At 52.7% G+C, this 25,959-nt stretch overlaps 1 protein-coding gene across 6 annotated transcripts; it reads left to right on the forward strand.

Annotated features, from left to right (window-relative positions):
* Positions 1–385: 385 nt before the first annotated feature.
* ETNK2 (ethanolamine kinase 2) lies at positions 386–21,861 on the forward strand. 6 transcript variants are annotated; one of them, XM_043533711.1, is made up of 9 exons: positions 1,020–1,315; positions 6,655–6,914; positions 7,923–8,060; positions 13,278–13,420; positions 13,558–13,641; positions 14,979–15,154; positions 18,697–18,770; positions 19,370–19,413; positions 19,504–21,861. In XM_043533711.1, exons 1-8 carry the CDS (start codon positions 1,151–1,153, stop codon positions 19,380–19,382), a joined length of 1,053 nt encoding a protein of 350 aa, XP_043389646.1. In that variant the 5' UTR covers positions 1,020–1,150; the 3' UTR covers positions 19,383–19,413; positions 19,504–21,861. The 6 variants fall into 6 exon arrangements, with proteins under 6 accessions (XP_043389648.1, XP_043389651.1, XP_043389646.1 ...); XM_043533712.1 differs by having other exon boundaries at positions 19,373–19,413; XM_043533713.1 differs by lacking the exons at positions 1,020–1,315; positions 19,370–19,413 and adding an exon at positions 386–530.
* The last annotated feature ends 4,098 nt before the right edge of the window (positions 21,862–25,959 follow it).

Raw genomic sequence — 25,959 nt, forward strand, 5'->3', positions numbered from 1 at the left:
ACAAGGCAATTAGGCCACACTCAGCCTAGCACAATGGCAGGAGCAATTATGACCGTCCTATTAAAGTGACAGCTCCCCTTCTATTTATAGGCTGGCCGAGGGGGACTCAGCTTCCTGAGGGTAAAGTGACTTTCCTGACGGACTGTGTCCCGTTTAGCCGGCTCTAACTGTTGTCTGAGTGCTTTGGAGAGGGCTCTCTTACCCCATATCCATACTTTCCCTGGATAATCAGGCCAATCTGGACCATGCCAACAGGCAGCAGAGAGCTGGGGCAAAGGAGACGAATTCCTAAATTAGGGTGACCAGGTGTCCCCATTTTACAGGGACAGTCCAGATATTCAGGGCTTTTGCTTATATAGGCACCTGTTCCCCTACTCCGACTTTTCATACTTGCTCTCTGCTCGCCCTGCCCTAAATAGCAGTGAGATGCCACCTTCCCTGCCTTGAATCCTCAACTGTCCTAACAGTTCCTGTTCCTAAGACCGGCCCTCGCTGGGCCAGGGAGCCTTCCCCAGGGGGCAGGGCCCAGGGTAAGCCTGGAGGGGCCGCAGGTTTGTGCAGTGACCTTTTCAAAGCAGGCCCAGGGCTCCCGCCCACTGAACAACAAGCCCCTGGGGGACGGGGTGGGGGGTTGATGGCGAAATACCTGCGAGGGGCTGCGCCCGTGAGCCTAGACCCCTCTGGGCCGCCCCCCCAGCCCTGCCTCGGGGCGGGGGGCTCCCCCTGCCAGGCTCAGCCTGCGCCCGGCCCTGGCGCACCTGCCCGGAGCGGAGCGGCCCCTCCGCAGTGCGCGGGGCCGGCGGGACGCGGGCGGAGCGGCTCCCCGGCTGCTCATCCCGGCCGAGCCGCGCAGGGGGCCCGCCCCGGGGCGGGATGGCGGCGCCGGGGGACCCCGGTGACATCACAATGGTGGCCGGCCCGAGCGCCGGGCTGGGCACGGAGGGGCGGCGGCGGCGGCGGCGGCGGGGCTGACTCATGGGTTCCCGGCGGCGGCGGCGGCTCCTCCCCGCCCAGCCCCTCTCCAGCCCCTGCCCATGGGCCGCTGCCCCAGCGCTCCGCGGCTAGCGGGGGTGGAGTCGCCGGTGCCCGCTCCCCGCCTGCCGCTCCGGCCCGGCAGAGGCCGCGGGTCTGCCCGCGCTGCACGTGGGCCATGGAGGAGAAGCTCTCGGCCGCCGCCGGGCTGCCCGGCCGCCGGGGCCACCCGGCCGTGCGCTGCCTGGGCATCGCGGTGGACGAAGACAACGTCCGGCCCGGCGCGCTGCGGCTGATCCGCGAGCTGAGACCGCAGTGGGCGCCGGAGCGCGTGAAAACCAAGGTACGGGGCGAGCGTCCCGTCCCCTCCCCAGGGGCTGCGCGGGGCCGGGCTGGACCCGCCGCCGCTGCCGGCCAGCCCGGTTTCCATGGCTCTCGCCCAGGCAGGCAGACGGGAAACCGCTGGCTGGGGCGAGATCTGGTCTGGGCAGCCGCCTCCCGCAACACCCCGGGGGCGGTGCAAGTTCGCCTGGGCGCGGGAGCTAGACAAGCCCCTGGAAGGGGCGAGGTTTGCGCCCAGTGACCTGCTCCGGGTCTTTCCTCCCTCGCCGGGGGATGTTGCCGGGCACCTTTTCGCAGCCCCCCGGGCGGTCCCAGGGGCGCTAGGGTGGCCGCGAAGAGCTGAGGCGTGACTGGGCGGATTCATGTTCCCTGCACAACTCTGAAATGCCTGTTGCACGTTGGAGATTTTTAAGAGCAGGTGAGGCGGGCACCTGCCAGGGCCGCTGGAGGCCAGCGCTCCTCCAGGTGGTGGTCCGCGGGCCATCGGCTGCCGGTCTGCCCGCACAGTGGGAAGAACATTGCCAGCCCCCACCTCAGACAGCTGGAGAAGCACTGGTCTGGAGAATACGTGGGCCTGCCGTGAGTCAGGGGGCTGGGCTAGATGACCTCTCGAGGGCCCTTCCAGTCCTGTGATTCTGTGATCTATGAATCCTGGTTCTCCCCAGGCAGAGGCATGCAATCCTTAGAGCCGGAGACCCCCAGGCACTGGGACTCCAAGAATCTGTTCCTGGTTGCGCCACTAACTGGCTTTGCTGCTCTGTGCCTCGGTTTCCCCATCTGTAAAATAGGGATGGTAATAGGCACCTGAAGAAGTGGGGTTTTTACCCACAAAAGCTGATGGCCAAATAAATCTGCTTGTCTTTAAGGTGCCACCAGACTCCTTGTTGTTTTTATAGGGATGGTAATGACACATTGCCTAGCTTAGCTCATCAATATTTGTAAAGTGCTTTGAGATCCCTGCATGAAAATGTTCCGTAGCTGGGCAGCGAGGGCACAGTGCTAGTATAGTATCGATGTAATCTAGTACTCATACAAGCGTGGGCGCTTATTTCCAGTGTGCCTGGAGCATCCTTAGTAATATATTAGTAGCCCAGAGTCATTTAAATACAGGAAGCTGTGTCAAAATATCTGTGCCAGGGCAGCTGCTAATGGACAGGAGACTCTTGAGTTAAGGCTGTGATCTCTTCAGGGCAGGGACTGTCTGTCATGTGTTTGTACAGCCCCTTGAGCCCTGGTCTCAGCTGAGCCCTCTAACTGCTACCTATAATACAAAGCATTCGTAATAAGACTCTTGTCAGCCGTCTTGTATCCATGCGTTGATATTGTGTTGAACAGCAGATCTTACTTGTGTAAGCCTAAGGGGAAGCCTTAAATCGTAGCCCCAGCTGATGTTACTTTATATTTGTTTTTTTTTTAACATGGGGAGAGAGACTTTCTTTTTAAAAAAATTTTTTTCAAAAAGACCTTTTTTTTTTTTATTAAAGAGAGAATTGGAGCAGATCCTTAGCTGGTACGTCTCAGCATCATGATGGGGTGACGCTGATTTACCCTGCCTAGTTCCATGGTGTCAGTGCCAGCCTCTTAGGTATTGTGCACCACTGCAGATGTTAAAGCTTAAGTCTTTAGAGTGGCCAAGGTCTGCTCGGTGTAGGACCCAGGAAAGCTGGGTAAAGGTGGCTGTACGCCCCCCGCCCCCCCCCCCCCCCAATTCTGGGGCCAGCTGAAGATTGTCCATCCCCCCAGTGCAAGTAAAAGGAGCCTACAGGCTGCACTAAGTTACGCCCAACTGCAGCGGTCTCCAAGGATCTGGCCCCATCACCAGCGCATCCCCTAGTTTTGCCACTAAGCAGAAAGCATCTCCCTGCAGGGGACTGGACTAGATGACCTCTCGAGGTCCCTTCACTCCTATGATTCTATGCTGGAGGGCTTCAGGGCATTGTAAGCAAGCTTGATCGCATACTATCAGAGGGGTGCCTGCTTCTCTCTCACCTTAGATGTGATAGGGAGAGCCAGCACAATACATTCAGCGCTGAAGCCCTGTCTGGACTGCAGCAGGTTGGAGATCTATGCTCTGCATTCCAGTATCTTTAAGGCTGTGTTGGCAACACAGAAAGGCCCCTGCTTAAATACTCATGGAGTTACCATCCAATGAAAGAGACAGGAGATGCACGGGAGCACTTTGGGGTGAAGAATGGCTGTGAGAATGTCTGAATAGGCAGGGATTTGTGTGTGTCACATTCACTCTGCAGTTGACACTTCTGGGAACGTCTCAGGTGGTCTCCTGAGCAGCTGCCCATGTTCCTGGAAGCTGGAGGAGCTGTGAGATGCTGGCTGTGAGATGCAGGTCGTCAGCAGTGCTGAAATGAACGTCATGGAATGCCAGCAGGATCAATACCAACAGTCCAATTCACACCCACAGGAAAGATCTGAATGGACTTCAGATCCGAAAATGGAGAAGAACTGAGGCAGAGTTCAGTTTGCCGAAGAGGAGGGGGCTGCTGAGCTAGAACTGCTGGGGGAGTGGGACCTGTCCACAGGAAATTCCTGTTCTCGCCCTCACGTAACCTGGGGCTATTCTATTCCATGTGCAGGGGGCTAGTTTCAGTGGGTCCCACCCTTAGCTGGTGTAAATTTGGATAGTTCCAGTGATATCAATGGAACTATGCCGGTTTGTACCAGCTGAGGATTTGGCCCATTGGATCTGAAAGCAGGAGGACAGGGAGAGGCTGAGGGTGAAGACTTTAAGGAAATATGAGTCTTATGGTATTTACTTCTCTCTGGCCTGTGAAGCTCAAATCAGTTTCCTTTTTACTTATGGGGAAAAGCATATTGTCACCTACAGCAAAGCTACAGATCATGTCCCGGGCAGTGCTGGACAAAGGTAGCATCAGACTGGGCGGTACGGCACCAGGCTGTGCCCTTGGTGCTGCCGGTTCTGCAACAGCAGGTAGCCTGAGCAATGCCTGCTTTGGGCGTGGCATCCCTCCCCTGCGCGTCAGGCCATAATGCTGGGCACTGCCCACCCGGGCAAAACAAGCCCCATCGGATGGCACCCTCAGTGCCACTGTCTCATCAGCACATTGTGTCTCGGGTCCTGCTGCAGTATGATTCTGCCCGTCCCATTGCACTCCCAGGCAGCACCGGATCTGCCTTCTGAAAGGCCCAAGGATCCAAGCCTGCATTTCCCACAGCAGGATGGCTCGGTGGATGGCAAGGATTGCCTTTGCGGGGGCGCCTTGCTCAGCACTGGCTTGCAGCCGGAGCTAGCAGCCCCTTGCTTCTTTCCACAAACATCAGATTTCCCCAACTTTTAAAAAATCGAAGAGGAGAAAAGTGGCCCTTGGAAACAGCATTCATCTCGACTTAACCCGGGGCTAAGGGTTCTGCTTCGCCCCCATCTCGTTTGGCTCCTTTGACTTCCGTGGAGTTACTCCTCATTTACTCCAGCGTGAGTGAGAGGGGAATCAGGCCAATATTTCTTGCTGTCCCCAGACCATCTGGAATGGCCTCCCTTCCCCATCAAGCCACACCTCTGTGCGTTCCCTCTGCTTCCCAGGAGAGAGCATAAACAGGAGCATAGAGGGAGAGATCTGCAGGAAGAAGGGTCATGGAGTTGGAGAGGACGGGGGAAGGGGAGAAGACTCCGTGTATCCGGGCATCCAGCCAAGTTAAGGAGAAGCCCGAACAAAACCCTCTTTCCATCTGTGAGGAGCCATCAGAGTAGTGACAGAGGCATCCCCAGCAGAGACATCCCCGCTGTCAATGATCTCGATGCTGCTCGGACCCCTGGGGTTGGTTGGTTTGTTTCATTTGCTCCTCGCTGTGTTTTGTGCCTGAGGCTCTGTGCCAGTTCAGGGATTCTGCCCGCGGGGCAGCTCAGAACCTATAGAGGCCTGAGCCGCGGCCCTCAACCACCTCAAGGTGGAACGGTTCTTTTAGCTCTCTTGAGTCGCCAGCCGGAAAACAGCCCAGACCACCCAGCTGTGCCTGGTGCCTTGATCAGTGCCTCCAGCTAGCTGAGAACTTATCACAGCCCCCTCCCCACCCCCCACCCCCTGTAGGTTCGAAACCCTGCTGAGCGCCCCCATTGAACTGGGATCGAGTCTCAGGTTTGTAACTTAACCCAGTGTCATGCTTTGCTACTAAATCTCCCAGCTCCACTTATAAGCCTGGGCCATATGAGGAGTGCAAGACAGGCCCATGTTTGGGATGCTGTCGAGACCTCCCAGACGTACGTTGTCTGTGACTGGTGCGTCTCCTGAGGCAAACCGACAAGAAAGGTCTCCAGAGAGAGTCCCCACTGATCATAACCAAGCTCTTAATTAAACCATGCGGTTCCGTGCGGTGGTGCTGCTGAGACCCCTTCTTTCCTCACCTTGTCCCTTTCCTGTTCTCTGTTCCCCCCACATCTTACTGCAGCCTCTTTTGGCAGGGACCGTGCACAGGTGCACACATTCGTTCACAAGCAGCACCCAGAGGGCACAAAACAGAACGGCTCCAGCAATGACCCAAGTTGCAAGGCAGGGGAGAATCAGACCCGGTATCTTGCAATCTGTCCTTGCAAAGTGCCTAGTGCAACTCGGACACTGTTCAAATAATATTGCGCCACGCTGCGCATTTAACAGCCTCGGCCCATGTGCCCTGAGTCACAACCTCCATCCTGAGCCAAAGGCTGGTGACCTGGCTAGGACTCCGTTCCAAGTGTCTGTGCTGTTCCCTAGTCGGCATTTTGACTGGCGACAGTGGCAAAGAGAGAAAGGGTGGTTGCCTGGGACTCAATTCCCTGCTTCACCACAGACCCCTGTGCGACCTTGGGCAAGTCCCTTAGCTCTCCGGGCCTCAGTTGCCCATCTGTACAATGGAAATAATAGCCCCGCCTCGCCAGGGTGCTGTGAGGATGGTGATAACAATGCCTAGCTTTTATATAGTGCGTTTCATCAGATCTCGGAGCGCTTTCCCATGGAGATCGGTTTCGTTATCCCCTTTCACAGATGGGAGAACTGGGCAGTTCCTTGCCAAAACAGGCTGGGTATTGAGCTGGGACTTGAAGGCAGGTGGAGTGCTCTGTCCACTAGACCACACTGCCTGCCTAGTCAAATCCATTGGCGTGTGAGCCACTCATATGTAACGGTTGTGGCGGCCAGATAAGTACTATGGACAGACTCCTGTGCCAACCTCTTTCCTTTTACACTCGGGGCTGTTCGGATTCTACATTAGTGTCTCTTTTTCCCCTCCCCACAGGGCATTCCCCTGCGCACACACTTGTTAATGGCCCCTAAGGCCTCGCTGCTTTTCCCCACACCACGCCCTAACCCTCTACCTCTGTCCCTCCCTCGCCAGCTCTTCACCGATGGCATCACCAACAAGCTCATGGCCTGCTACATGGACGAGGGGATGGCGGACGCGGTCCTGGTGCGGGTCTACGGCCGGAAGACAGAGCTCTTTGTGGACAGGGAAAATGAGCTGAAGAATTTCCAGGTGCTGCGAGCCCATGGCTGCGCCCCCAACCTCTACTGCACCTTCCAAAACGGCTTGTGTTATGAGTTCATGCAGGGGACGGCGCTGGAACCTGAGCATGTGCGGCAGCCACAAATCTTCAGGTGAGTGTGTGTGTGTGTGTAGTTTGTGCCACGTTTTCCTCCGTGGTCCTGCCTTGGGAGGGGAAAGGCACTTGGGTGGATTGCTATAGGCCTGATTCTGCTATCGGTCTTAGGGTGCTGCATGCAGGGAGTGACGTTTGGGAGAAGCCAAGCCAGATCAGGGAATAGGTTCCTGACACCTCTGCAATGCCCCGTATTGGGCTGCTAGCAGGAACTTGGGTGGGAGGCAGCATAGGGCATCCCTTCTCCCAGCAACCAGAGGCAGCTGCTGGCAGGGGGGTGGGTGTTGCGTTTCGTCCGGCAGATGCGTAGTGTGCACAGCCATTGCAAGCCCCACAGAGGCTGTTCCCCTGAAGTCTCCCATACCATTTGCCTAGATAGAACCAGGACAGCAGCAGTAACTGCAGTCGCCGACCAGATTCCCTGCTCATGTAAATGCCAGCAGTATTGCCAACTCTCCTGGTTTTCTCACAAGTCTCGTAATTTGGGGTGTACTGATTGAAGCTCCAGCTGCTGGAATCAAGTGATCACATCAGAATCTCAGCTTTCTTTTAAAAAGAAGTAACTTGTAACCCTCAGGGTTGTTGTGAAGAGCTTGAAAACATGATGCAACCTGAGGGCTCAGAAACCAGAGAGCAAAACAACAACAACAAAAATTTGGCTTGAAAATCACGAGATGATTTTTTAAAAATATCCCATGATTTTGAATCATTGAGGTTGGCAATGCTGAAATTGGCATTTCTCCAGAGACTTATACCAGCAGAGAATTTGGCCCAGTGAGTTTGGAGATTTTTGAGATGGTACCTTGAAGCATTTGGAAGTCATGCCGCTAAATAGAAGAGAGAATTTAGACACTTTCAGCCTGAATTTTTAACAGTGGGCGCTGGTTTTGTGGGTGCCCAACTTGATGTCCCTGGGGTGTGGTTGACAGAAGGTGCTGAGCATTTCCCATTGGCAGAATCTCGAAGTGTAGCCACCTATTATTGCTGTCCGTGTGATTTGTTATAGGTTGATAGCCTGGGAAATGGCCAAAATGCACGCAATTCACGCCAACGGGAGCCTCCCCAAACCCAGCCTGTGGCACAAGATACACAAGTACCTCACCATCATGAAAACTGATCTCATCACCAAGACATCCAACCCCAGGTAAAGAGAGAGAGAGAACCCAGCAACAAGACTCCTGCTAAGGGCATCCTGTATCCACGCAATTCTAGCCAGCTGCACTGGGCTCGTCTCTAGTCCTGCGTATGGGTTCAGGCAATGCAGCCAGGCAGTTGTGGGAAGGGTAAGTGACATAGAATCATAGAATATCAGGGTTGGAAGGGACCTCAGGAGGTCATCTAGTCCAACCCCTGCTCAAAGCAGGACCAATCCCCAACTAAATCATCCCAGCCAGGGCTTTGTCAAGCCTGACCTTAAAAACCTCAAAGGAAGGAGATTCCACCACCCCCCTAGGTAACACATTCCAGTGTTTCACCACCCTCCTAGTGAAAAAGTTTTTCCTAATATCCAACCTAAACCTCCCCCACTGCAACTTGAGACCATTACTCCTTGTTTTGTCATCTGCTCCCACTGAGAACAGCCAAGCTCCATCCTCTTTGGAACCCCCCTTCAGGTAGTTGAAAGCAGCTATCAAATCCCCCCCCTTACTCTTCTCTTCTGCAGACTAAATAATCACAGTTCCCTCAGCCTCTCCTCCTAAGTCATGTGCTCCAGCCCCCTAATCATTTTTGTTGCCCTCCGCTGGACGCTTTCCAATTTTTCCACATCCTTCTTGTAGTGTGGGGCCCAAAACTGGACACAGTACTCCAGATGAGGCCTCACCAATGTCGAATAGAGGGGAAAGATCACGTCCCTCGATCTGCTGGCAATGCCCCTACTTATACATCCCAAAATGCCATTGGCCTTCTTGGCAACAAGGGCACACAGTTGACTCATATCCAGCTTCTCATCCACTGTAACCCCTAAGTCCTTTTCCGCAGAACTGCTGCCTAGTAATTCGGTCCCTAGTCTGTAGCGGTGCATGGGATTGTTCCATCCTAAGTGCAGGACTCTGCACTTGTCCTTGTTGAACCTCATCAGATTTCTTTTGGCTCAATCCTCTAATTTGTCTAGGTCCCTCTGTATCCTATCCCTACCCTCCAGCGTATCTACCTCTCCTCCCAGTTTAGTGTCATCTGCAAACTTGCTGAGGGTGCAATCCATGCCATCCTCCAGATCATTAATGAAGATATTGAACAAAACCTGCCCCAGGACCGACCCTTAGGGCACTCCACTTGATACCGGCTGCCTACTAGACATGGAGCCATTGATCACTACCCGTTGAGCCCAACCATCTAGCCAGCTTTCTATCCACCTTATAGTCCATTCATCCAGCCCATACTTCATTAACTTGCTGGCAAGAATACTGTGGGAGACTGTATCAAAAGCTTTGCTAAAGTCAAGGAATAACACGTCCACTCCTTTCCCCTCATCCACGGAGCCAGTTATCTCGTCATAGAAGGCAATTAGATTAGTCAGGCATGACTTGCCCTTGGTGAATCCATGCTGACTGTTCCTGATTACTTTCCTCTCCTCTAAGTGCTTCAGAATTGATTCCTTGAGGACCTGCTCCATGATTTTTCCAGGGACTGAGGTGAGGCTGACTGGCCTGTAGTTCCCAGGATCCTCCTTCTTCCCTTTTTTAAAGATTGGCACTACATTAGCCTTTTTCCAGTCATCCGGGACTTCCCCCGTTCGCCACGAGTTTTCAAAGATAATGGCCAAGGGCTCTGCAATCACAGCAGCCAATTCCTTCAGCACTCTCGGATGCAACTCGTCCGGCCCCATGGACTTGTGCACGTCCAGCTTTTCTAAATAGTCCCTAACCACCTCTATCTCCACAGAGGGCTGGCCATCTCTTCCCCATTTTGTGATGCCCAGCGCAGCAGTCTGGGAGCTGACCTTGTTAGTGAAAACAGAGGCAAAAAAAGCATTGAGTACATTAGCTTTTTCCACATCCTCTGTCACTAGGTTGCCTCCCTCATTCAGTAAGGGGCCCACACTTTCCTTGACTTTCTTCTTCTAACATACCTAAAGAAACCCTTCTTGTTACTCTTAACATCTCTTGCTAGCTGCAACTCCAGGTGTGATTTGGCCTTCCTGATTTCACTCCTGCATGCCCGAGCAATATTTTTATACTCCTCCCTGGTCATTTGTCCAATCTTCCACTTCTTGTAAGCTTCTTTTTTGTGTTTAAGATCAGCAAGGATTTCACTGTTAAGCCAAGCTGGTTGCCTCCCATATTTACTATTCTTTCTACACATCGGGATGGTTTGTCCCTGTAACCTCAATAAGGATTCTTTAAAATACAGCCAGCTCTCCTGGACTCCTTTCCCCCTCATGTTATTCTCCCAGGGGATCCTGCCCATCAGTTCCCTGAGGGAGTCAAAGTCTGCTTTTCTCAAGTCCCGGGTCCATATTCTGCTGCTCTCCTTTCTTCCCTGTGTCAGGATCCTGAACTCGACCATCTCATGGTCACTGCCTCCCAGGTTCCCATCCACTTTTGCTTCCCCTACTAATTCTTCCCGGTTTGTGAGCAGCAGGTCAAGAAGAGCTCTGCCCCTAGTTGGTTCCTCCAGCACTTGCACCAGGAAATTGTCCCCTACACTTTCCAAAAACTTCCTGGATTGTCTGTGCACCGCTGTATTGCTCTCCCAGCAGATATCAGGGTGATTGAAGTCTCCCATGAGAACCAGGGCCTGCGATCTAGTAATTTCCGTGAGTTGCCGGAAGAAAGCGTCATCCTCCTCATCCCCCTGGTCCGGTGGTCTATAGCAGACTCCCACCACGACATCACCCTTGTTGCTCACGCTTCTAAACTTAATCCAGAGACTCTCGGGTTTTTCTGCAGTTTCATACCGGTGCTCTGAGCAGTCATACTGCTCCCTTACATACCGTGCAACTCCCCCACCTTTTCTGCCCTACCTGTCGTTCCGGAACAGTTTATATCCATCCATGACAGTGCTCCAGTCATGTGAGTTATCCCACCAAGTCTCCATTATTCCAATCACGTCATAATTCCTTGACTGTGCCAGGACTTCCAGTTCTCCCTGCTTGTTTCCCAGGCTTCTTGCACTTGTGTATAGGCACTTGAGATAACTTGCTGTTTGTCCCACTTTCTCAGTATGAGGCAGGAGCCGTCCCCTCTTGTGCTCTCCTGCTCGTGCTTCCTCCCAGTATCCCACTTCCCCACTTACCTCAGGGCTTTGGTCTCCTTCCCCCGGTGAACCTAGGTTAAAGCCCTCCACACTGAACTTAACTGGAACTGGGCAAAACCAGAGTGAAGAAACCAGGCAACAGGCAAAGCCCTTGCTGGGGTTTGTCACAAACCTAAAATTCACAACAGGTTTGTCCAAAGTTTCAGCGAGGTCAGTAAAACATTCAGCTTAGCTACGGGGAGTCAGGCCAGTCCAGGGATTGGGCAAAACCAGGCCAAGTTTTGGGTTGAAACCATGTAACTCTGAGACTCTGACCTGAAACAAGACAAAATTTTGAGGGCTTTGGTTGCGTTTGGGGGCTTGTTTGAATCCCCAAACTGCAGGGAAGGCAAACCACGTGAGCTAAAAATGCAAGGAAAGAAAGGTGAACATCAGAACTGAACTGCTGAGCGTGGCAGAGCTCGAGAGGTAACGTGGGGTGGCGTATGTCAGCGGAGCAGCTGACACAATTACAGCAAGGTTTGAAATTTTTCATGTTAAGGAGCAAACCAAGGTGGGCCCTTCCATAACGCAACAGGGAAACATGGTCTAATATAACTATGGTCTGTCTACTCTACAAGATTGGCCAATTTTTGTGTCTGGGCCCACCGACAAGCAGACTTCCCAGTATAGATGAGACCGCACGGGAGAATGAACCTGGTTGAAATGGGAGATCTCTCTCAACACTTAACTCTCAGATTACGCTGCCCAGCCTTTGCTCTGAGTTGCCTTGGAGAGACCTTCGCTGTGTCACAGACAAAGACTTTGGAGCGATCAAAGTGGAGACAACTTAGATTGTAAGCTCTCTGGGGCAGGGACTGTCTTGTTGTTCTGTGTCTGTAGTGCGCCTAGCACAGTGGGGTCCTGGGCCATGACTAGGATTCCTCGTTGCTGCAGTAATACTGTTACTAGCAGTAATAACTCCCAGGAAAATCACCCCAGCTAGGATTAAACTGGGACCTGAGCCCCACTTACACTGGGCATTGACCCCAATTACGTGGGCTGATTTTACACCTAGGTCAGGATAAACAGGGGTTAAACCAGGGGCCATTGCAGCTCCAGTACAGTGGCTTTAAAACCATTATAGGCCTAACACTGTTTTTCGGTGATCCAGACAATGCATGTTTAAAACCAGTCCATCTAACGTCCAGCGCAGACAAGGCCTTGAGGGAGATTTAATCCATTCCAGGTGGGTGGATCTAGAGGAAGCCTCAACCTGCGTCAGGATCCACCTACTTGGACGCCATCAGTACCCATAAACAGTGAAGGTGAATGAACTAGGTGGCACACAGAGTGCATTAAATCGCCACTTAGATTTAATTATTAACTAGCTCTTTTTTTTGGTATCACCGGGTTGCTTGAGGTTATTAGTACAACATATGCCACTGTGGGGTCTTGAAAAATCCCGTTGTCCTTGTGGCTCTGGGCCTGGGAGCTTGATCGCCGTGGGAGCTCAGGGAACTGAACCATCATTTTGATCCACACAGACCCTTTGAAGGCGAATTGCAATGAGAGTCTTCTGCTCCTGATTTGATTGATCTGATTGTTGCTGGTTTGTGCCCTATATGTGAGACGGGTTTGAGTCTTGGTCTAGTTCCCCGTGGGACAGGGTTCTACGTCACCAAAACCACCAGTGCAATTGAGCTCACTTGTTAGCAGTCTCCACCTAGAGGCTAAAGAGTCAGTGGGGCATGGAGATAGAATTATCCTTTTCCCGCCTAGAGAGAGTCCATCCACATCACCATGGAGGCACGTTGATAGGATAACATGGGGAAGCTTCTGCTGCTTGGTTTGTCCCTGCTCTGAGGCTAAGTAGAGGATCCCAATTTCCAGGACTGTCGAGCCATTCACCACTGCTGAGCATCAGAACTTGAGAGTGCATGGCTCCCAGCCTGGTGTTTAGTCCACATTGATCTTCCAGTGAACAAAGAGGTTTTTGCTGGACCAAGTACCCATGCGATGTGATTCTCCAAGACTGTGCTGCCCTAGGAGATCTGCCCGCTTTCTCTCTCTCTCTCTCCAGTTATTGAATGTTACTGAGCTTTGCATTATTTAAAAAAACAACCCACATTTGAAAAGAAGCTTACTGTGCATGGACATGACCTCACATCCTTTTCTCCCCTAGGTTCCGTCAGGAAGTGCCCAGTCTGGAGGTGCTAGAGCAAGAGGTCGCCTGGCTGAAGGAATCTCTCTCCCACCTGGGCTCTCCCATTGTGCTGTGCCATAATGACCTGCTGTGCAAAAACATCATCTACAACGAGACCGAAGGTTTGTTCCATTCCTGTCCAGTGCACACGAGCTTTGCACACGTGTCCCTTCCCCTGATGGTGGCTTCCAAGGGGTACAAGGATGCTTGAAGAACCAGAGGCGTCTACTCTAACCGCTCCCCGTTTTGCCTTCCACAGGGCACGTGCGGTTCATAGATTACGAATACGCTGGTTACAATTACCAGGCTTTCGACATTGGGAACCACTTTAATGAATTTGCAGGTGAGTCAAGCTCCCCTGCCCCCTTCTTTCCCTAGCCTGAAAGCTGGGCCCCCCAGTTTGGTGGAATGTTTCCCTTTGGCCATGTTTACTTACAGGGTAACTGATGAGGATATTTCATTAATGTAAGTAACTGTAGGAAACATTCCTTCCTCTCCCCATGTGTAGCCCCAAGTGCAGGTAATATTTATGTATGTCGATAGCCATTTCAGCTTGTGCTGTGTAGCCTTCAGCTCTCACAAGCTAAGTAGGGTTGGACCAGGTCAGCACTGGGCGTGGAAACCTCTAAGAGGATTTGGAGGAAGTGTTGTGGGTGATTCAGTATTTGGTTCTTCTCCCTTCAAGTGACTACTGAGTCAAGAGCCACGTTCAGGGGGATTGTGCTGGTGGAGTTGCTGGCACCTTTCAAATGAGACCTAAAACTGAGATCCTGGCCACTGTGGGCATTAAAGTTGCCATGGCAATAACATCAGAGTGCCTGGGTCATTCTGTTCTGCCTACCCAATTTCCCAATGTGGTCTCTGTTGGCTTCTCTCCCAGCCCTAAACTTCTGAGCAGCGTTCCTACACTTGGTTGAATGAATAGCTGCCACGTTCCTCTCCAGAGGAGGCTACAGGAAGTTACTCCTTGCACTTGCAAGACAAAAGGGGTTGTGGATGTACCAGTAATTTTTACCTTGAAGACTTAAGCAGGATTATTGCAGCCTGAAGCGCAAACCCACACTGAAAATTTTAAGTCCCCTTCTGCGTGCCACTGCTGAGAGCAAACAGTAAAAGAGATCAAATCCAGGCTCATGCATGACAAGGTGCTCATGGGCCGGACTAGATCTAGGGGGCTCGGTATATATCGTGGCACCCTGTTATTTCCTAATTCAGTGGCCTTTCTCAGAGATCATCCCAAATTATTTTAAAGCCTCTGAAGAACTTCTAGGAGTAAAATTCACATGGAGCGCAGGGAAGATTAGGAATCAGCTCATGTGTCCTGGAGAGGGAAATTACATTTAGATTGTAACTTCAGGGCCAAAATCCCAGCGCCAGAGAGGGACGGATAGGACCCACTTGCTAACAGGATCTTGTAACAAGTAGATAGGATCAGTGTACTTGCACCCCATCCCTAGCTCTGGGGAAATACCTTAGTCTTCTACTAGAATGGCCCTGGACTTACATAGTGTTTGTCTCCCAGGGGCTGGTCCAACGGCCGTTGAAAGATTCCCATTGACTTCAATGAGCTGTGGCTCATGGCCTGGGAGAGCCCATCTTCATCAGCACTTTGCCCTAGAGGAGCTGCCTTGTTCTCCTTGTCCACCTCCAGTCCTCCTAATTGCTAGCTTCTGTTTGCAGGCGTGAACGAGGTGGATTACAGCCTATATCCCAGCAGAGACACCCAGCTGCAGTGGCTGAGGCACTACCTGCAAGCCTACAAGCAACTGAGCCGGGAGGACCAGGGAAACGGAGGGGGAGTCATCTCTGACCAGGAGCTGGAGACCCTCTACGTGCAAGCGAACCAGTTTGCTTTAGTGAGTGGGCGCCCGGCGGGGCGGTGGGAGGAGGCAGGGCTGACCAAGTGATGCGCGCTGGGGCGGGGGTTCCGAATATACTTAACCCACGGGAGAATTGATTGTTGGGGAATAGAAGAGGTATATTTACCATCTACTGGAGCATGTTCTTCTCTGACAGGCAAGACCCAGGGCTCTTGGGTGGGAGAGTTAATCTGCCCTGAAATGCACTCTGGGATTCAGTTATGGGAGTGGACAGGGAGAGGAAATAGGATCTGGTCCGGTGGCTCAAAGACACTGAAATTCTTCACTGTGCCTGTGTGTCTGCTCTGTGTTTAGTATCGCTGCAGCCCCAGGCCCAGGAGTGAACCAACTCCATCCTCATGGTCCTGGAGCATCACCGTTCATGAAAGGAACATAGGAATTGCCGTACCTGACTAGAGTAATGGTCCAGGAGCAGTGGCTCGGCAGCAGTTCTGCAGAAAAGGACCTAGGGGTTACAGTGGACGAGAAGCTGGATATGAGTCAACAGTGTGCCCTTGCTGCCAAGAAGGCCAATGGCATTTTGGGATGTATACGTAGGGGCATTGCCAGCAGATCGAGGGACGTGATCATTCCCCTCTATTCGACATTGGTGAGGCCTCATCTGGAGTACTGGGTCCAGTTTTGGGCCCCAAGCTACAAGAAGGATGTGGAAAAATTGGAAAGCGTCCAGCGGAGGGCAACAAAAATGATTAGGGGGCTGGAGCACATGACTTATGAGGAGAGGCTGAGGGAACTGGGATTGTTTAGTCTGCGGAAGAGAAGAATGAGGGGGGATTTGATAGCTACTTTCAACTACGTGAAAGGGGGTTCCAAAGAGGATGGATCTAGACTGTTCTCAGTGGTAGCAGATGACAGAACGAGGAGTAATGGTCTCAAGTTGCAGTGGGGGAGGTTTAGGTTGGATATTAGGAAAAACTTTTTCACTAGGAGGGTGGTGAAGCACTGGAATGGGTTCCCTAGGGAGGTGGTGGAGTCTCTTTCCTTAGAAGTTTTTAAGGTCAGGCTTGACAAAGCCCTGGCTGGGATGATTTAGTTGGGGATTGGCCCTGCTTTGAGCAGGGGGTTGGACTAGATGACCTCCCGAGGTCCCTTTCAACCCTGATAGTCTATGATTCTATAGTTCTATGGCCAGCACCAGATTCTTTAGAGGGAGATGCAAGAAGCCCTAGAATTAAAGTTCTCCAGCGGAGGGAAGGGAACTGCTGTGGAAGCAGAGAGGGAACAGATGTGATGGATCAGATCTTGCTAAAGAGCTCAGTAGGTTGGGCACGTGTTGGTTTTTTGTTTGTTTGTTTGTTTGTTTATTTGAAGATCTAGGCGCAGTGGTACGTTCAGAGCCGTTAGAGGCCTGGTCCAATGTACATCAGCAGAGTCTGCCCGTCTAGCTGGAAGTCCTTCACATTATTAAGTTCCTCTGACAATAAGGCAGATCCTCTCTAGGAGTCAGATGGCCAAGAGCTCTGAGTGCCACTTAATTCCTCAGGAATCCAGACCTAATGCCACCACTGACTTTGAGGAGAGTGGTCAGTGGGGGAGAGAACTGGATGGAGCAGCCAGAGGCCCTTCCCTGATCGCTTTTCCCCCCAGCCATCGTGGTTCTCTACTGCCTTCCACCTTGTGTAACATTTACAACTCGTAGGTACCTGTTGTTGAGGGGTTAACAGCATCGCCAGCCTCAGGCACTCCAGAAATCGTGAGAACGGCTTTGACACGCAGGTCACCTTTTCAAGTTTTTCTTCTGCAACCACACACACACACTAACACCCCCCCCTCTCTCTCTTTCAAGTGAAAGCTGACATTCCCATGCAGTCTCTTGATGGGGTTTTAAGAATCCCACCAACTATCACAAAAGTTCTGTTAAAACCACAGGAGTTGGCAACACTGGACCATGAACCTAGTCTGTGGGCTTGCTTTATGGTTTGCAGAGTTGCGAGAAAGAGCAGGCCCCCCAGAAACCACGATCAGGCTCTGGGTTGAATTACAGCTCTTCTCCTGCCGCTGAGGAGGGGCACTGGAGGAAACTAGGCCAGGCAGTGGGTGGCTTCCTCTCTTCCCCCTGCCCTGCTTGAGGAGCTATCCCACAAGTAGCAGAGCTTACATGGGATCCAAGACTCTGGGTCACTCTGAGCCAGATTTCTCAAAGGGCTACGAACCCATTTAGACACCAAAATAAGTGGCCAGGTTTTTGAGAGAGACCTGCACGTTGGGGTTGGCCTCTTGAAAATCTGGCTCTGAGGTCTTCCTCGGTGAGCATAAAGACACATCTGACTGGGTGATCTCAGGTTGCCTGGCTGATGGACAGACGGTGGTGCCCTGTTAGCCGTTATCTTGTGCATCCCCTGCCGGACAGCAAGAATCCTAGAAAACTGGCTGTCAGCCGTGCACGTGGGGCAGGATGTATGGTGCATGTGGAGCCCTGGAAATTTAGAGCCAGATTCTCAGCTGGTACAAACAGGTGAAGTCAATGGAGCTGCACTGACTTACACCAGCTGAGAAATGTTCTGGCCTATAGTTTCTGAGGACCGGAATTTCTGTCCTCTATGGCAGCAAGACTGGGAGAGCTCAAGGAAGAAGTTTTTGCACTGGTAGCCACCTGCTCATAAGCTGGAGAAGAGAGGTGGCCACATCTTCCATGAGACAGGAGGCCAAAATAAAGAGTGATGCGCTTTGACTGTAGGTCAGTGGGGTTCTAACAACAGGTGAGCAAAGACTACAGTGACCTGTTGGCCTGAACCTGGGCCAGAGCCCGCTGAGCCCTGGAATACAAGGAAATCTGACTTTGCCAAGGTTACTTACATAAAATTTCCAGAGAGAGCAATGACCCTGTTGGAGCTGCTACAGCAACCTTTGAACCGAGCAGCTGGAGGGGAATTTACCTTAGCTGAGAGCCAGGCAGTAAACAACTTCAGACCTATCCATCGTGATAAGGAAGCCGAGGGCTTGTGGAGCTAGTCGCCTGTATTTTAACTCCGAAACATTTACAGAAGAATTGTCAGTGGACACGTTACGGAACATGCTCTTGCTATTTCAAACATGCAGCTGCAGGGGATCATCCTAGAGGTGCTGTGACCCAGGTGCTGCCAGCCAAGGATGGATCAAACCCAAGGCTGTCCCACTCAGAGGGACCAGGTGGTAACACCCCCTTCCCCCCACCCCGTGCAAGGAAGGGGATAACATTTCGCTTACTTATGACTGTAAGATCTTTGGGGCGGGGATAGCCCTTTTGTTCTGTGTTTGTACAGCACCTAGCACAACGGGATCCTGCTCCATAAAAACGTCACACAGATAATCGTTAAGAAGACAGGAGCTGACTGTTCATTAGCATTTAAAAAGCTCATGGGCCAGATCCCCAGCTGACTGCAAATCAGCATAGATTCACTGAAGCCAGTGAAGCTGACTTAAACCAGCTGAGGATCTGGCCCTGAGTGCTGGGAGAAGAGGGTGACGTGAAAGGCTTTATCGTCCCACAGTGGTATGGGAAGCTCTAGGCAGGTTCCTGATTCTTCTCTCTGTTGCAGGCCTCTCATTTCCTTTGGGCATGCTGGGCCCTGATCCAGGATAAATATTCCACCATAGACTTTAACTTCTTCAGGTGAGCGGGTCCCTGCAGCAGGGCTGGTGCTGGGTAGGGCTTCCCCTTTGCCACGGCACGAGCAGGCTGCCACGCTACTTCTGCACTCAGGCTGGCATGAATTCCTCTCCTGTTTTGGCTGCGGTGATCAGCACCGAGGTCCTCGTTGGATCCGTGGGTCACTGCAGCACCCAGACAGAGCACGTGGGGAGGTGCAGTGTGATGGGATGTGTAACGCGGCAGGGATCGACGCTAAGACCCATGGATCCTAACAGGATTGCCGCTCCAACCTGGGCTAAAAGACACACCTCTGTTAGCCCGAGCTGCAGCAGGCTCTTCAGATATGTAGCCCAGCCCCAGATTGCCACGGTGTTACGGACACCCAGTGTATCAACGTTCTGCTGCAGTCACAGGAGAACGCAGTGAGCCCCAGGAAGACGGGGCTACCCCTTGATCTGTTATCTCCTGCAGAGTTTGGACCAGAAATTCCTAGAATGAAGGCAGACTATCTTTCTCCAATCCCATCTAGCTCCTTACCCAACAGCTCAAGCAATCAGGATTCCACCATTTCCCCTTGGAGATTATTCCACACCCTAAATCGCCCCTCTCCTTCATTGCAGCAGACGTGAGTAAGCAAGGCCGTGGGCTTCACCCTTGAAAGGAGGTGAGGGAAATCCCCGTAGTGCTGACAGGGTGGAGGCAGTCAGATGTTCCCACTCTCTTGTGTAAGATCTGTCTCTGTCTCTCTTCACAGGTATGCAAGGCTAAGATTTAAACAGTACTTCAAGGCAAAGTCTGTGGTGACAGCCCTGGAGATGCCAAAATGACGTCTCAAGGCTGCTTCAGGTCCACAAGATTCCCAGTTATTTTCTCCTGCACGGGTCAGCTGCTGCCATGACCTCAGACCTCAGTCAGCCACTGGCTAGTGGAGAGGGCAGATAGTCTGGAGGGGGAAGGGGAAGGAAGACTTTCCGGGAAGCCAAAGATTAAACGAAGCCCCTGGAGCACAGTTATCCCATCTCTGGATTTAGCCCCATGGTTGATTTTGCTGATGGTGCCATTCCGGGGAATGAGGACAGGCCTTGGCTGCTGGCAAGACACTGGGTTCCAAGACTGGAACATGAGACATTCAGGAAGGCCATGAGCTCAGCTGGACTTAAAGATTTCGGGACTGCCTTGCACATTAGTATCGCCTTAAGATTGGAGCTGTGTTCCTTGGGCCGGGCGACCCGGCAGGTATGTGCTTTACTGAAACAAACCGTGCTGCTGTTTGGTGTCACATCCTCCACAGGGTATGGGGAATTCTGCTCGGTCAATCCTGTCTCAGGTGGGGATGGGGCTGACTCTGTGCCTCTCACCCCCACAACTCCCTTCTGCCCACACTGTGAGGGGCTGGCTCTAGACCCCTCCCCCTTTATTTCTGAATGCACACTTAGGGGTTACACAAGGCGGCTTGCACAGGTCTGCAGTCAAAGGGTCTGGAGAACCTGCTGCTAGGCCCTGCCTTGGCACATGGGAGAAAAAGGGGGGCCTTAATGATAGAGGTCACAGCAGCTGGCAGTGACCCCTCCACCCTCACCACTCAGCGTTGTGTTTGCCTAAGCATCCCGAGGAGGAGGTGAAGATCCCGACTATGAAGAATGGTCCCGTGTGCCCAAAATAAACTTCTCTTCCCAAATAGGGCTGCTCACCTGGTGCCTTGTCCCACAGCCGGGTATCCTGGAGACGTGGCCGAGGCTGCACGTACCCCTTCCCTCCCCCTCCCCCATCCGGCGCACTCCTCCGGCAGCGAGGACAGCATGTAACTTGCTATAAAGCACAGCTGGCCCCAAGCTGCTAAGTTTAGATGTGAACTTTCCCTGAATTTGGGGAGCATGTTGGGAACTGGAGTTTGCTTAGCTCAGTAGAACCAGATCCCCGAATCTGGCTTGGAATCTCCCTTTAACACTACCCAGGACATGGTATGTTTGGGGTGGGGGTGCTGTGCAGTCAGCTTCCACTGGACCCCCCCCCCCCCTCAAATACTTTCCTAGGTGTGTTGTTTTGCACAAGCTTTTTCTTTTGCCTCAGATCTATGGGGCCACACACTCTGGTCTCCTCACAGTGTTTCCACCAGCCCAGGGACTGCTGTACCCCACAGCCTCCCTGAGACATGTAACGAGTCTGCAGGAGAAGCAGATGGAAAAGGTACAACCCCCGCACTCTCCTTGTGACTGCTAATTCCCCCCACACACACACACATTCTCAGTGCCTGAGTCATTCGTGCCCCGCACCTTTATGCTGGCCTTGCTGGCAGAAAGGGGCCATAAGCCCCTGGCATGCGGGAAGAGCACAACAGGGATCGCGTCAGCAGCAGGGGTCGCGCTGACGGAACCAAAGCAATGGCCCTGGCTGTGCAGTGGGCCCGGAGGTCCTAGTGAGGGCACCTCTGCTTTGCCCGGGTGGCTGGGACCACCCCTGACAGCGCTAGCATCAGGAATGTGGAGCTCAGTGAGAGCCAAAGCGGGTATGGCTACGGGCGCTGGGAATTGCACCCCCAGTTCCAAGTGCTGGGGAGCTACGCGGCCAGTGCTGACCTTTGAGCCTTGTGCAGCAGCTGGGAGCACCCCGTTTATTCTGGCAGAGGGTTAACCAGGGCAGTATCAGATCCTACTGCAGACCAGAGCCTACAATGGGTGCTATAACCCGGGGGAGAGGGTGTGCATTGCAAAATAGGCATGTTTCTCCCAGTTGGATGCCAAGCCAGCGTCCCATGTGCTGCTTAGTGGCTGGTTTGGCAGGGGTTAACCCTGCTCCCTTCATCGGGCCCACCGGCTGGCTGAGCACTCCAGCTGCATTCCCACCGTCGGCTCAAGTTGTCAGGGCGGCCGCAGACTGCTGGCGTAGGGCCCGTTCAGCCTATTGTCCCCCTGCCCTGCTCTGTCCTGCGCTTCGATACTTGTGGTTCAAATCTAGGCTGATTGGTGTCTGCAATTACCCGTGGTGTTAAACAGCTGTGCCTTCTGCCAGGAGAACGAGCGCGGAAGAACAAATCTCGCATCCTTACCCTGCAAGAGCCAGTATGTCCGGTGTTGTCTCAAACGGTGATAATAAAACGCTGCTGTTGTCTGGATCTTAGTGGAAGGAGGCTCTTTAATAACAGAGGGTAGGGGCTGCGCTTAGGGCCCCCATCTGCAACACCATGTGGGGGCCTGGTTCCCACTCCTCTGGGTCTCGGGTGCCTGGCTGACAGGCAGGAGAGGTCTATGGCCGCTTAGGAGACTCCGCCATGAACCCACTTCTGGAGTGAGATGCCTCATGCAGGTCAGCGTCCCTTTCTCATGAAAAACCAACGTGAGAAAGGATCTCCTCCCATCAAGAACAAATCGTGTCAAACTAACCTGATAGCTTTCTTTGACGGGGTAACCAGCCTTGTGGATCGGGGGGAAGCGGCAGATGTGGTCTATCTTGACTTTAGTAAGGCTTCTGACGCTCTCTCACATGACCTTCTCATAAACAAACTAGGGAAATAGAACCTAGGTGGAGCTACTGTAAGCTACTATAACACGACCTATGAGGGAAGATTGAAAAAATTCAGTTTGTTTAGTCTGGAGAAGACTAAGGGGGGGACATAACAGTTTTCAAGTACGTAAAAGATTGTTTGCCTGGGGGGTCAGTGAAGCAGGTTCCAATCCTTCCTATGTTGGTGGCTGTGTGTGCCCTCGGGTGCTGAGTGGCTCAAACGAGGGCTGTGTTCTCCAAGGGGGTCTGCTGTGCCCAAAATAGAGTTGCAGGTTATTAAAAATATTTTAGTGGACAGCACTTCTGTCACACTTACACTCCACCAGCTAACACCCTCCAGCCTGCCTGGTTAGGGACAAGTCCCCCCCACTGCATCCTTCTGAGCATAGACTTGAACTAGGCTTTCCCACACCCCATGCATAGGCCTTAACCAACATGCTAGAGAGTCTTTCCTAGCTAAGGTCTCCCAATCTCTTCTGTTGAAGCTACTCCACTGTGTAGCCCTAGTTAACTCTGTGTGGGGCCAGCCTGAGTAGTTGCGTGCTGTGGTCTCAGCATTCGGCTGAGCTGTATGCATGTCAGGTTCAAGTCCCTGTCTTCGTTTCAGCTGAAAGCTGCCTATGGCCTTAGTTCCACAACTGGCAGGATTCTCAAGCTAGGAAGGTCTCTGCAAAGCGTTTTTTTCCCAGTACAAAATAGAGCGTGCATTTGACTTCACACAGCAAGCGCTGCCAGACCTCCAGTAACTAGCCACACTTTGAGGAAGGCCACCAACAAATGCTGGCTTGTGAGCAGCACCTCAAACCTGGGCTTCCCACACCCCAAAGGCCCAGCCAGCCATGGCGGGACTTTCTCAGCCGTTCCTTGTGAAGTTGTTGCACGTTGTATTGAAATAATTAAATAGGTATTGGGCCAGAGAGCGAAAAAAGGGAGGTGTGTTTCAGCGCCTCGGCAGCCCGGTGGTGTGGGGGTGTCGTGGGAGGGCGAGTCCGGTTCCTTTCATAGGTTTCCAGTACGGAGGGTGCGTGTGTCGGGCTGGTGCTGAGGTCTGAAGAGCTAGGGAGCCTTTCAAACTGGTCAGGTGTCCTTGGAGAATATTTGATGTGCACAAGCTATGGTCACATATTAGAAACTTTGTAGACAGCAGCACACTCCACCGGTCAGACAACAGGGGTAGACCCCCCTACCCCTCCCTTTGAACTCCTTGAGAAGGGAACAGGGCTCTACCCTTGTCCCACCACGGGGTCTTAACCAACAGGCTAGAGAATCTTTTCTAAGCAGAGCCTCCCAGTCGTGTCTGCTGAAGCTGTTGCACTTAGTAGCCATAGTTAACTGTGTGTTGGGCCAGGGAGCAAAACCAAGCAGTTGTCTCTAGCCCAGCCACGTGGGCACTCAGCTAGGCTAAGGCAGCGTTGGGTTCAGGTCCCTGCTGCAGCACCTACAGGCATGTGAGTACAAAGCTGGCTGCCTCTTGAGCAGGTCTTGAGGTTGGACCGTTGTAGTGCTCTCAGTAGCTGTGCCCAGAGCCTTTTCTGCCCAGCACAAAATAGATCAGGCCTTAAACTACTCCCAGCTCTACCCGTCCCAGAGACTGGGACACGCACCTAGGAGGGTCACCATGAAATCCTAGAGCTGGCTCACACTCTCAAACCAGCGTCTCTCCCACCCCCTCATGCATAGCCTAACCACAAGGCTACAGGGGAACCCACAGCTGGAGTTTCTCAATCTCCCCTGTTGCAGCTGATCCACTTTATATTTATAACAAATTCAATCTGTATTGGGCAACAGAGAGAGCAAAGGGCGAGCTGTATTTGAGTCCCTTGCTAGTGCAGTGGTTTGGGTGCTGAATGTGGCAGAAGTAGTGAGTGCCTCAAACAAGGGATCTTCAGAGACTGTCTTCTGGGCCCCAAACATAGTTGTGTAGTCGAAATTTTGTGGGCAGCAGCTCTCCCAGCAGTATGCTCTGCTCGTCAGCCAACAGGACAGGAGCCCCACCTTCCTGTCCCTGATGGTGGTATTTGAACTCAGCACTCCCACAAAGAGGCCTTAGCCCCATACTAGAGAGTCATTCCTAACCAACATCCCTCGGTTACCCTCTGGAAGCTGTGCCACGGTGAAGCCATCCTTACCGCTCTCCTGGGCCAGCGAGGCTGCTCAAGCAGTTGACTCTCGAGTCCTGTGGTGTGAGCACGCTGTTGGGCTGGTTCGGTGTCAGGTTTAAATCTTGCCTTGGTAATTGGCGGCCTGTGTGTGAGGTTGTTGAGGCTTCCTGGACGCTGGGCAGCGCTCTCCCCTCTTGGCAGTGCGTGTAGAGCTTTTCTTCCTGACACAAAAGGGATTATGCCTTAGACTGGCCACAGCAAGCAGCACCATCCTGCCAGCACACTCACCAGGGAAGGCTGCCACCTCCGAGTCAGAGCACAGTCTCAAACCAGCATCTCCCACACCCTAGGCACAGGGCCTAACACCAGGCTATAGAGAAGCCACTAGTTAGAACCTCTCAAGCTCTCCTGTTGAAGCTGTTCCACTCTATAGTCATTGCTAATTGACTCTGTCTGGGACTAGAGATAGAAAACAGGGCTGGTGTTTGTATCCCTTCCTAGCCTGGTGGATTGGGTGCTGGTTTGGGGCCTTTGCAAGGCAGGTTCAAATCCCACCTTGTGTTCCTGGTGCTGAGGTGCTCTCTGAAGAGAGAGCTTCCCTTTAGTTTGCTTGTTGAAACTGTTCCACTTTACTTAACTATTAGCGAGGCCAAAGAGAAAATCAGAAGGTGTCTCTAGCCAAGTGGTTAGGCTGCCTACCAGGAATGTGAGAGACCTGGGTTCAAGTCCCTCAAAAGGCCAGGAAATGTGGTACCTTTTGGAGAGGGAGCACCTTTAAGCTTTCCTCTTGGAACTGGTCCGCTTTACTTAACTATTCATTGGGGAGCTACAAGAGCTAGGATCACTCTGTAGCCCAGTGGTTGGGTGCTTGCTTAGGAAGTGGGAGATCCCTGAAATTTCTGGTTCAAATCCTGCCTCTGCCCCTTAAGAAGGGGTTGGAATGAGGACATCCTATCTCCCAGGTGACCAGGGAGATGGGAAATTCCTGTTTAAGTCCCCTCTCCTTTGCAGGAGGCCCTTGTCTTCCAGGCAAAAGGAGGGGGCTTGAACAGGGGTCTCTCACCTCTTAGGGGGGTGGAGGGGAGGTGGGGTGGTTGGGCGGGGGGGTAGGGGGGTTGGTGGGGTAGGGGGGTGGGGCAGGGCGGGGGGTGGAGGGAGGAGGGGTGGTCCCTGGGATGTAGGAGCTCCTCGTTCCAGTCCCTTCGCGGAGAAGGGATTGGAACTGGGATCTCCTACAGCCTAGGTGGGTGTCCGACCAGCGGGGGCGAAAGAGTGATTCAGCTTTTGCTGGGGCCGGGGCTGGTGGCCACTAAATATTAAAATAAAAGCCGCTGCTCAGACAGCAATGCCCTCTTCAAAGATTTCTTCCATCTTAGGCCTTGGGGACTTGAACCAAGGACTCCAGCATCCTAGCAGAGAGCCCTCACCACTAGGCTATAGAGGGCTTCTTGCTTTAATGTCTTCGTTTTTAATACTTACTATTGAGTTAAAGTGGAGCAGCTTCAAGAGGAAAAGTGAGCACCCTCCCAGGTGACCTGTCAACAGGCAGAGGGATGAATTGAACCAAGGACTCCCACATCCCAGCAGAGAGCCCTCACCACTAGGCT

Source organism: Chelonia mydas, chromosome 21 (assembly GCF_015237465.2).
Source record: "Chelonia mydas isolate rCheMyd1 chromosome 21, rCheMyd1.pri.v2, whole genome shotgun sequence".
Classification (NCBI taxonomy): Eukaryota; Metazoa; Chordata; order Testudines; family Cheloniidae; genus Chelonia; species Chelonia mydas.